Source organism: Entelurus aequoreus, linkage group LG12, assembly GCF_033978785.1.
Source record: "Entelurus aequoreus isolate RoL-2023_Sb linkage group LG12, RoL_Eaeq_v1.1, whole genome shotgun sequence".
In the NCBI taxonomy this organism is placed as follows: Eukaryota; Metazoa; Chordata; class Actinopteri; order Syngnathiformes; family Syngnathidae; genus Entelurus; species Entelurus aequoreus.
In genome coordinates this window covers 69,246,009-69,258,057 of record NC_084742.1, presented here as the reverse complement: position 1 = coordinate 69,258,057, position 12,049 = coordinate 69,246,009, and the positions used below count along the sequence as shown (strand labels likewise).

The following is a 12,049-nucleotide window of genomic DNA, read 5'->3' as shown; positions in this document are numbered from 1 at the left end:
CGATACCGATATCAACCGATATATACAGTCGTGGAATTAACACATTATTATGCCTAATTTGGACAACCAGGTATGGTGAAGATAAGGTACTTTTAAAAAAAATGAATCAAATAAAATAAGATAAATAAATTAAAAACATTTTCTTGAATAAAAAAGAAAGTAAAACAATACAAAAACAGTTTCATAGAAACTAGTAATTATTGAAAATTTGTAAAATTAACTGTTAAAGGTTAGTATTATTAGTGGACCAGCAGCACGCACAATCATGTGTGCTTACGGACTGTATCCCTTGCAGACTGTATTGATATATATTGATATATAATGTAGGAACCAGAATATTAATAACAGAAAGAAACAACCCTTTTGTGTGAATGAGTGTAAATGGGGGAGGGAGGTTTTTTGGGTTGGTGCCCTAATTGTAAGTGTATCTTGTGTTTTTTTTATGTGGATTTAATAAAAAAATAAATTAAAAAAACGATACTGATAATAAAAAAAACGATACCGATAATTTCCGGTATTACATTTTAACGCATTTATCGGCCGATAATATCGGCAGACCGATATTATCGGACATCTCTAAATGTGAGTGAGTATTAGAAGATTTAGAGTTGAAAAATGTGAGTTACAACAAGCAAATTGCACCGTTTCAGTGACCCTAAAATGAAAGAGAAAAACGGCTAAATTTGGGAAAAATAGAGCAAGAAGGTAAAATGTAGAAGTCGCAGCAGCTGTGATTTTTCAGTTTGCGGCCCTTGGTGGAAAAAGTTTGGACACCCCTGATGTATCATATCATCTCTCGAAATCTTGTTCTAACACGTGCAGGAGCATCATGCATGTGACTACCTATCATGCATGGGACTACCTATCATGCATGGGACTACCTATCAATTAGTGCACATTCATTCATTCAATACGGAAGCAGTGCTAAGCACCTGGAGCCTCATGTTTTAAGCGTGCATACGCACAACAACCTGACGCACGCGATGTATTGAGAGTGAAATGAGCCAACTTCAAGCTTCACGTTTGCACATTTCTACATGTTTTGGATACTTTGGCCGCGCGCAGTGGTCGTCGTTCGGGCTTTGCCAACATTTCATTTCAACAATGTAAAAAGATTGAGGCAAGGACTCAAAATGCACTTTTTCGCCAATGCAAACGTTTAACTTTTTATATTAATATTTGTGAGGACTAGAGATGTCCGATAATGGCTTTTTTGCCGATATCCGATATTGTCCAACTCGTAATTACTGATTCCGATATCAACCGATACCGATATATACAGTTGTGGAATTAACACATTATTATGCCTAATTTTGTTGTGATGCCCCGCTGGATGCATTAAACAATGTAACAAGGTTTTCCAAAATAAGAGAACAACTTCAACTCAAGTTGTGGGTAAAAGTGCCAACATGGCACTGCCATATTTTTTATTGAAGTCACAAAGTGCATAATTTTTTTTTAACATGCCTCAAAACAGCAGCTTGGAATTTGGGACATGCTCTCCCTGAGATAATCCTGATACCCACTACAACTATGGGAAATACTATACTTTGACTTTCACAAAGTGCATTATTTTATTATTATTTTTAAACATGCCTCAAAACAACAGCTACAAAAACAATAAAAGTATAATAGAGTAATAACCAGCAACGTGGGCTTTCGTCCTGGGGTGGTTTTTGTTGTATTTTTGTTTTTCCCCGGCGGAGTCTTTAAAGGCCTACTGAAAGGATTTTTTTTTATTTAAACGGGAATAGCAGATCCGTTCTATGTGTCATACTTGATCATTTCGCGATATTGCCATATTTTTGCTGAAAGGATTTAGTAGAGAAAATCGACGATAAAGTTCGCAACTTTTGCTCGCTGATAAAAAAAAGCCTTGCCTGTAGCGGAAGTAGCGTGACGTCACAGGAGCTAGTATTCCTCACAATTCCCCGTTGTTTACAATGGAGCGAGAGAGATTCGGACCGAGAAAGTGACGATTACCCCATTAATTTGAGCGAGGATGAAAGATTCGTGGATGAGGAACGTTACAGTGAATGACTTGAGAGGCAGTGATGGACGTATCTTTTTTCGCTCTGACCGTAACTTAGGTACAAGCTGGCTCATTGGATTCCACACTCTCCTTTTTCTATTGTAGATCACAGATTTGTATTTTAAACCACCTGGGATACTATATCCTCTTGAAAATGAGAGTTGAGAACGCGAAATGGACATTAAGTGCCTTTTATCTCCAAGACAATACATCGGCGAAATGCTTTAGCTACGAGCTAACGTGATAGCATCTTGCTTTAACTGCATATAGAAACAAAAAAAATAAACCCCTGACTGGAAGGATAGATAGAAAATCAACAATACTATTAAACCGTGGACATGTAAATACACGGTTAATGCTTTCCAGACTGGCGAAGGTTAACAATGCTGTGCTAACGACGCCATTGAAGCTAACTTAGCAACCGGACTGCACAGAGCTATGCTAAAAACATTAGCTCTCCACCTATGCCAGCCAGCCCTCATCTACTCATCAACACCCGTGCTCACCTGCGTTCCAGCGATCGGCAGAAGGACGGAGGACTTCACCCGATGCGTTTGGCGGCCCGGAGACGTAGGAAGTCAAGGTGAGGTCGGCGGCTAGCACAGCTAGCGCGGCTAGCGCTCCAACAAAGTCCTCCTGGTTGTGTTGCTGTAGTCCGCTGCTAATACACTGATCCCACCTACAACTGTCTTCTTTGCAGCCTTCATTGTTCATTAAAAAAATTGCAAAAGATGTCCAGAATACTGTGGAATTATGAAATGAAAACAGAGCTTTTTGTATAGGATTCTACGGGGTACCATAACTTCCGTTACTCTGACTTCGTCACGCGCATACGTCATCATACCGCGACGTTTCAGCCGGATATTTCCCGGGAGATTTAAAATGTCACTTTATAAGTTAACCCGGCCGTATTGGCATGTGTTGCAATGTTAAGATTTCATCATTGATATATAAACTATCAGACTGCGTGGTCGGTAGTAGTGGCTTTCAGTAGGCCTTTAAGCGACAACTGTGTGGTACTACTTTTTTTCGGTGTTTGCTTTTCATCCATCTTCCGCTTGTATTCATCGTGTATCTCATTATGATTCTTGAAGAGGTGGGAGATCAAATTGCTCGTATTAAAGGAAGACGTCTTGGTTCCTCCTCGCATAACCAACTTTTTGCAGTCATTGCAAATTGCCAGTTTTTTATCCGTCTGACACACTTTAAAATAATCACAAACCATAGACATGGTGTCGTTAGTCAGTCACCGAGCGAGCTCGCTTGTTAGCCACGGCTACAGCACCGGCAACAACACACTCTTGTTGTTGTTATGCTCCGCTCGCGGCGGTTTGATGAGGTCATCAAGCGTCGCCAGTAAACCTCTCACGCAACTGCTCTGTACTGCTCCCGACATCCGCATTTTACCGGATATGTACCACTCCGTAGCAGCAACAGAGACTCTTACTAGGAGGACTTTGAGTTGGATACGCGGTACCGTGAGTACGCAGCTGCGGCTTCCAAACATTTGATCGCTTGCCCGTACGTGGGTGCCGCTATGTGCATGTCACGTACGTAACTTTGGGGACTTTGGGGAAATATATGTGCTGTATGAACTTTGGGGAGGTGAACGGTACTTTGGGCTGTGGGATTGAGTGTGTTGTGCGGGTGTTTGAGTTGTATTGGCGGGTTATATGGACGGGAGGGGGGAGGTGTTTGTTATGCGGGATTAATTTGTGGCATATTAAATATAAGCCTGGTTGTGTTGTGGCTAATAGAGTATATATATATGTCTTGTGTTTATTTACTGTTTTAGTCATTCCCAGCTGAATATCAGGTCCCACCCGCCTCTCACAGCATCTTCCCTATCTGAATCGCTTCCACTGCCCTCTAATCCTTCACTCTCACTTTCCTCATCCACGAATCTTTCATCCTCGCTCAAATGAATGGGGTAATCGTCGCTTTCTCGGTCCGAATCGCTCTCGCTGCTGGTGGCCATGATTGTAAACAATGTGCAGATGTGAGGAGCTCCACAACCGGTGACGTCACACTACTTCCGGTACAGGCAAGGCTTTTTTATCAGCGACCAAAAGTTGCGAACTTTATCGTCGATGTTCTCTACTAAATCCTTTCAGCAAAAATATGGCAATATCGCGAAATGATCAAGTATGACACATAGAATGGACCTGCTATCCCCGTTTAAAGGCCTACTGAAAGCCACTACTACCGACCACGCAGTCTGATAGTTTATATATCAATGATGAAATCTTAACATTGCAACACATGCCAATACGGCCGGGTTAACTTATAAAGTGACATTTAAAATTTCCCGGGAAATATCCGGCTGAAACGTCGCGGTATGATGACGTATGCGCGTGACGAAGTCAGAGTAACGGAAGTTATGGTACCCCGTAGAATCCTATACAAAAAGCTCTGTTTTCATTTCATAATTCCACAGTATTCTGGACATCTTTTGCAATTTGTTTAATGAACAATGAAGGCTGCAAAGAAGACAGTTGTAGGTGGGATCGGTGTATTAGCAGCGGACTACAGCAACACAACCAGGAGGACTTTGTTGGAGAGCAGACGCGCTAGCCGCCGACCTCACCTTGACTTCCTACGTCTCCGGGCCGCCAAACGCATCGGGTGAAGTCCTTCGTCCTTCTGCCGATCGCTGGAACGCAGGTGAGCACGGGTGTTGATGAGCAGATGAGGGCTGGCTGGCGTAGGTGGAGAGCTAATGTTTTTAGCATAGCTCTGTGCGGTCCGGTTGCTAAGTTAGCTTCAATGGCGTCGTTAGCACAGCATTGTTAACCTTCGCCAGCCTGGAAAGCATTAACCGTGTATTTACATGTCCACGGTTTAATAGTATTGTTGATTTTCTATCTATCCTTCCAGTCAGGGGTTCATTTTTTTTGTTTCTATATGCAGTTAAAGCACGATGCTATCACGTTAGCTCGTAGCTAAAGCATTTCGCCGATGTATTGTCGTGGAGATAAAAGGCACTGAATGTCCATTTCGCGTTCTCGACTCTCATTTTCAAGAGGATATAGTATCCCAGGTGGTTTAAAATACAAATCCGTGATCCACAATAGAAAAAGGAGAGAGTGTGGAATCCAATGAGCCAGCTTGTACCTAAGTTACGGTCAGAGCGAAAAAAGATACGTCCATCACTGCCTCTCAAGTCCTTCACTGTAACGTTCCTCATCTACGAATCTTTCATCCTCGCTCAAATTAATGGGGTAATCATCACTTTCTCGGTCCGAATCGCTCTCGCTCCATTGTAAACAACGGGGAATTGTGAGGAATACTAGCTCCTGTGACGTCACGCTACTTCCGGTACAGGCAAGGCTTTTTTTTATCAGCGAGCAAAAGTTGCGAACTTTATCGTCGATTTTCTCTACTAAATCCTTTCAGCAAAAATATGGCAATATCGCGAAATGATCAAGTATGACACATAGAATGGATCTGCTATTCCCGTTTAAATAAAAAAAAATCGTATTTCAGTAGGCCTTTAATGCGCCTTATAATCCAGTGCACCTTTTGTATGAAAATAGACCTGAATAGACCCGCTCATCGGCAGAGCGCCTTATAATTGTGCGCCCTATGGTCCAGAAAATACGGTGAAAAGAAATGTGCTTGGATTAATGTGTGCGCACAATTTATGACATCCGAAACTATTTGTGTATACGACGTTTTCTGGATTTGAGCGTGGACCATTTTTTTTGTAGGAAATCCACACAATTCTTAATACATGAGGCCCTTGGTTCTGTTGCTTTAAACAACAGTCTGCTCTATCCGAAGCTTAACAATAAGCATCCAGCACAGCAATGTCTATTAATTAGTGCACATTCATGCATTGCTAACGGAATGTTAAAAAAAGTTACAGTGCACTGGCGACCTTGGACGTCTGGGAGTATTTTACAGCATGCAACTGCACAAAAACGGCTGACATGCTATTCATTTGCCATCAAATTAAAGCAGTTTGGGTTAGAGGGACAGAACATTACTTTTCAATCAAGATCCTACTAAATTATCGCTAACATAGGCTTAAGTTTACCCCTAAAACATGCAGGGATAATAAAAAAGGAGTGTTTCACTGGTTACCTTTACCCGCCTCTATAGTGGGACCAGTATGAGCTTCAGAGAGAAAGCAAAAAGAGACGGAATAGTGGCGACACGGAAGGTGAGTGTGGTCGGACCTCATGCTACTCTCCATTTTCCTGTAAAGTTAACTCACTTGTTTCCATGACGGTGGACGCCTCTCTTGTGGTGTTGGCCCCGGCTCCTTTGATCGTCTTTGCACTTAAGTCAAACTTGTACAGCACGCTAGAGTTCAGGTTGTCCAGAGTCACGGTCGTCTCGTTGACCGGAAATTCCATCATCTTGACCGGCCCCATTTCAACGGTGTTGTTGACTGGGCGACAACATGACAAACAGACACATTTATAGAGTTTGATATGTTTTTTTTAATTTAAAACTACAAATATGGATGCCGTGAGGAGGGTGCTGGTACCTGGCTGGTATTTGAGAGTGTATCCAATAAGGCGTCCATTGTTGTTCAGCGGTGGGCCCCATTCCAGAGTGAGAGAGTCCAAACTGGGGTTCAAGACATTGAGAAACGAAGGAGGGCCTGGAACTGAAACACAACAACTTTCAGACAATTGAAACAAAGCTAAAAGGTCCATGTTAAATTTGGGTGTACACACCTCCCTCTGGTGTCTCAAACTGCTTATCTGGACTAGGAGGACCTTCTCCTTTGCTATTCAGGACCCTGATGAAGAGGTTGTACAGGCTGTAGGGTTGGAGGCCCGGCAGAGAGCCCTCAGTACTATTCCCGCTGAAGGTCAGAACCTGGTCTTGAGATTCTTGATCTGCCTCCTCCTCGGTCTTGTGCAAGCCTCGCTCACGCCGGTAATATACCTGCCAGACACCATGAAGGCACCGTTAGACGCTATCTTTCGGTTACTTGAATATAACCTCAGGGAAACATTTGAAGGTGTCTTCAAAAATATACTGTATGTGGGTTTAGAACTTAACCATACAGAAAAGATGGCACCGTACTGAAAAATCTGACCTTTTGAATAGTTTTAAGTTTGTAAACAGGCAAAAACAAACCTATTTAGATATGCTAACATCCATCCATCCATCCATTTTCTACCGCTTATTCCCTTCGGGGGCGCTGGAGCCTATCTCAGCTACAATCGGGCGGAAGGCGGGGTACACCCTGGACAAGTCGCGATATGATAACATGTTACATATTAATATATGTATATATACAGTAAGGGCCATAAATATAAAGTATTACTCTACAGTTTTATTTTCACCGAAGCCCTTCCATCTTAAAATACCACATTAATAACACAAAAGAAATAAACGGTCCATGTTAACATAAATGTGATGGTAAATGTGTTTCATAAATGTATATATGTATATATATATATATATATATATATATATATACACTACCGTTCAAAAGTTTGGGGTCACCCAAACAATTTAGTGGAATAGCCTTCATTTCTAAGAACAAGAATAGACTGTCGAGTTTCAGATGAAAGTTCTCTTTTTCTGGCCATTTTGAGCGTTTAATTGACCCCACAAATGTGATGCTCCAGAAAGTCAATCTGCTCAAAGGAAGGTCAGTTGTGTAGCTTCTGTAACGAGCTAAAGTGTTTTCAGATGTGTGAACATGATTGCACAAGGGTTTTCTAATCATCAATTAGCCTTCTGAGCCAATGAGCAAACACATTGTACCATTAGAACACTGGAGTGATAGTTGCTGGAAATGGGCCTCTATACACCTATGTAGATATTGCACCAAAAACCAGACATTTGCAGCTAGAATAGTCATTTACCACATTAGCAATGTATAGAGTGTATTTCTTTACAGTTAAGACTAGTTTAAAGTTATCTTCATTGAAAAGTACAGTGCTTTTCCTTCAAAAATAAGGACATTTCAATGTGACCCCAAACTTTTGAACGGTAGTGTATATACAGTGGTACCTCAAGAGCCCCGGCTTACGAGTTTTTCAGGATACAAGCTATCTCTCGTATACATAGGGTATACATACAGCAATGTTAATATTTGGTTACAAGTTTCACTGCAATAAGGCGCTTTTGGTAGCCATCCACAAGCTTCTGCTTGAATTTTTTTTACCACTCCTCTTGACAAAATTGGTGCAGTTCAGCTAAATTTGTTGGTTTTCTGACATGGACTTGTTTCTTCAGCATTGTCCTTCCTTTGAGCAGATTGAGTTTCTGGAGCATCACATTTGTGGGGTCAATTAAACGCTCAAAATGGCCAGAAAAAGAGAACTTTCATCTGAAACCTCGACAGTCTATGCTTGTTATTAGAAATTAAGGCTATTCCACAAAATTGTTTGGGTGACCCCAAACTTTTGAACAGTAGTGTATATTTAAAGAAAAACATGTTACAGGTGACGAAGCGCATTTTTATTATTATTAAGGCTGTGTTTATTACCAATTAAACCTTTTTCTCACAATATCATATACCGTATTTCCTTGAATAGCCGCAGGGGCGCTAATTATTTTAAAACCTCTTCTCACTCCGGCGCTTACCTTATCATGAAAAGCACATTTAATTAAAAAAACGTTATTATTGTCTTACCTTTAGGTATAAATGAGTCCATGCCAGCTCATTTTGAAGAAAAGCATCGATATAGAAGTCTTCCTTATCTTTCTTCAGTTTTAAAAGTCTCTCTGTCTCGATGGAGATCTTCCTTTTAAGTATTACCTCCTGCTTCGATTGAAAGTCCAGTTTAGAAAACTGTTTTATTTTAGATATGTAATCCTCCATGTTAAAAGTCCAAGCAAACAATGGCTGCGCACTCTTGCTGCCGGTTGTCTTCTTCTGCAGCACTCTTCTGCAGTACCAGCAGTCGCAAGAAGGATCATTAGCGCCCTCTACCAACAGCAGGCGGGAGTCATTTAATGACTCATATTTGACCCGGCGGAAGTGCCAAGCATGCGCTAATTATTTTGCGAAACGACTTTGACCCGGCTGTAATTCGAGGCATGCGAATACCATATTCCCGGCGCCAATTCAAGGAAATATGGTATATATTTTTTATGTTTTACAAATGTTTTTGCTGTTTTATTTTTGTTTTCTTATAAGTTTAGAATGTGCTGCTGGCTGATTTAAAAAAAATGTTAAGTTACTCCAGGGAACCGTTATAGGTTTCAAGCCTAATATTTTGACAGTAAAATACCTGTTTGTTGCACTGTCAGCCGACTTTATCATCAGTAAGCTGTGACCCTGAGACAAGCCATCATTGCGTAACCACATTGCTATGCTAAGCTCACTCTGTTAGCGAGGTATGTTCAAGTGTCAGGGTTGTGTGTGACAGTCGACGTGAATTATCTTTCGCGCAACAACAAACGGCATGACAGCATGTGAGGACAACCTTCAACCACTCAAGGCCTCTCATTTTGTTACCTTGTATCCCTTCAGTTTCCCCCTGATTGAGTGAGCGGACACCGGCTCCCAGTGCACTTCTGCCAGGGTGCTGTTGTGAACCAAGACCAGAACGTCGTCAGGCGCCGATGTAGGCACTGCCCGGGAAAACCAAAAAGTTGGCAGTTAGCACAGACTGAACATGATTTAAAGGCCTACTGAAAGCCACTACTAGCGACCACGCAGTCTGATAGTTTATATATCAATGATGAAATCTTAACATTGCAACACATGCCAATACGGCCGGGTTAACTTATAAAGTGCCATTTTTAAATTTCCCGGGAAATATCCGGCTGAAAATGGTATGATGATGACGTTTGCGCGTGACGTCACGGGTTGAAGCAGACATTTTGGAATAGCACGGTGGCCAGCTTAAGTCGTCTGTTTTCACCACATAATTCCACAGTATTCTGGACATCTGTGTTGGTGAATCTTTTGCAATTTGTTCAATTAACAACGGAGACTGCAAAGAAGAAAGCTGTAGGTGGGATCGGTGTATTAGCGGCTGGCTACAGCAACACAACCAGGAGGACTTTGAGTTGGATAGCAGACGCGCTATCCGACGCTAGCCGCCGACCGCACCGATGATCTGAAGTCCTCCGTCGCGCCGTCGATCGCTGGAACGCAGGTGAGCACGGGTGGTGATGAGCAGATGAGGGCTGGCGTAGGTGGAGAGCTAATGTTTTTAGCATAGCTCTGTTGAGGTCCCGTAGCTAAGTTAGCTTCAATGGCGTCGTTAGCAACAGCATTGCTAGGCTTCGCCAGGCTGGACAGCATTAACCGTGTGGTTACAGGTCCAGTGTTTGGTTCAATGTCTCCTGATAGTAGAAGTAATAATAGTATTGTTGATCTTCTGTCTATCCTTCCAGTCAGGGGCTTATTTCTTCTGTTTCTATCTGCAGTTGAGCACGATGCTATCACGTTATCTCCGTAGCTAAAGTGCTTTGCCGATGTATTGTCGTGGAGATAAAAGTCACTGTGAATGTCCATTTTGCATTCTCGACTCTCATTTTCAAGAGGATATAGTATCCGAGGTGGTTTTAAATACAAATCCGTGATCCACAATAGAAAAAGGAGAAAGTGTGGAATCCAATGAGCCCTTTCACCTAAGTTACGGTCAGAGCGAAAAAAGATACGTCCTAGGGATGATGTTTGATAAGGAATTATCGAGTTCGAGCCTATTATCGAATCCTCTTATCGAACCGATTCCTTATCGATTCTCTTATCGAGTCCAGAAAGGTTGTTGTATATGGAAAAAAACACAATATTTGGTTTAACAAAAGCTCACTTTTATTATATAATAAAAAAATAAAATCTAATAAATAAATAAATATTGACTGTTACCCACCTAAAAAAAAAAAAAAAAAAAAAAAAAATATTGACTGTTGTTACCCAAAGTATATTAAGTGGGATTATAAATAATAATATAGTGTTAAATAAAATCAGTCCCTTGGGCACAAAACTGAAAATAATACAGCTCTCCAAAAAGTGCACTTCTGCTGCTATTTGACATAACTGTTTGTTATGATGCTTTGACATTTTTGCACTTTATTTCTTTATTGAAAGAACATTCTATGAAGAGAAAAGTTCTTTGCAAATGTGGTTACAATGCTAATAAATGAAAAGTTAAAGCTAAAAAAAGAAATACACTTTATTGAGTTAACATTATTTCTTTATGGGGGAAAAATGTTATGAGCTAGAGAATATAACAACTACACTACCCAGCATGCAACGGGAGTTACGAGCATGCGCGGTAGCCCCGAAAAGTGTTGCATGTTGCCACGCTGTGAAAGTAAACGTCAAGAACTCAGCCAACACGCCTCGTCTGCATTATTTATAATTAGACAGACAACACATATACAGTGTGATTTTGTTTTGTTTACAAGGAAAGAAAAACAAAAGTTAAAAAAAGGAGATATGTTGTATATATATGTATGTGCTGCGGTTGTTTTAAGAACGTTGCGACAGCTGCCCGGTTGGTCGTAAAAGTGTTGGTCATGTGTTTTACCCTGCTAAAATCTCTCAGTAAAGTTATTCGATGGATTATAGCTTTTGTTTTGAACTTTATTACACTTTGGAGCGCTTTTTCCCGTCCATTGTTTTCCTGCTTTCGCTATCTGCGCCTAATGACTGAGCTACGTGACGTCATTTATTGTGATGTCCCACGGAGCATTTCTGGTCGGGACGAGATTCGAATAAAGAATCAACTCTTTTCCTTTACTATAGTGGTCTTGATAACGGGTACCGGTTCTCAAAAAGGGATTCGAGTCCGAGGACTCGGTTCTTTTCTTATCAAACAACCGGGAAAACCGGTTTCGAGTATCATCCCTAATACGTCCTGCACTGCACTCTAATCCTTCACTCTTACGTTCCTCATCCACGAATCTTTCATCCTCGCTCAAATTAATGTGGTAATCGTCGCTTTCTCGGTGTAAACAATGTGCAGATGTGAGGCGCTCTTCAACCTGTGACGTCACGCTACTTCCGGTACAGGCAAGGCTTTTTTTATCAGCGACCAAAAGTTGCGAACTTTATCGTCGATGTTCTCTACTAAATCCTTTCAG

At 41.3% G+C, this 12,049-nt stretch overlaps 1 protein-coding gene across 12 annotated transcripts in view; it reads right to left on the bottom strand.

Annotated features, from left to right (window-relative positions):
- nrcama (neuronal cell adhesion molecule a) overlaps positions 1-12,049 on the bottom strand; it is a 141,938-nt gene that overhangs the window by 23,474 nt on the left and 106,415 nt on the right. For 7 of the 12 annotated variants that reach the window (XM_062066541.1, XM_062066543.1, XM_062066545.1 and 4 more), the window contains 5 exons: positions 9,468-9,583; positions 6,721-6,934; positions 6,528-6,650; positions 6,252-6,428; positions 6,119-6,151 (listed from right to left, as the gene is read on the bottom strand). In XM_062066541.1, the coding sequence (XP_061922525.1) occupies positions 6,119-6,151; positions 6,252-6,428; positions 6,528-6,650; positions 6,721-6,934; positions 9,468-9,583 (663 nt within the window). The remainder of the gene's footprint in view (positions 1-6,118; positions 6,152-6,251; positions 6,429-6,527; positions 6,651-6,720; positions 6,935-9,467; positions 9,584-12,049) is intronic. The other 5 variants (XM_062066547.1, XM_062066548.1, XM_062066550.1 and 2 more) reach the window with 1 other exon arrangement.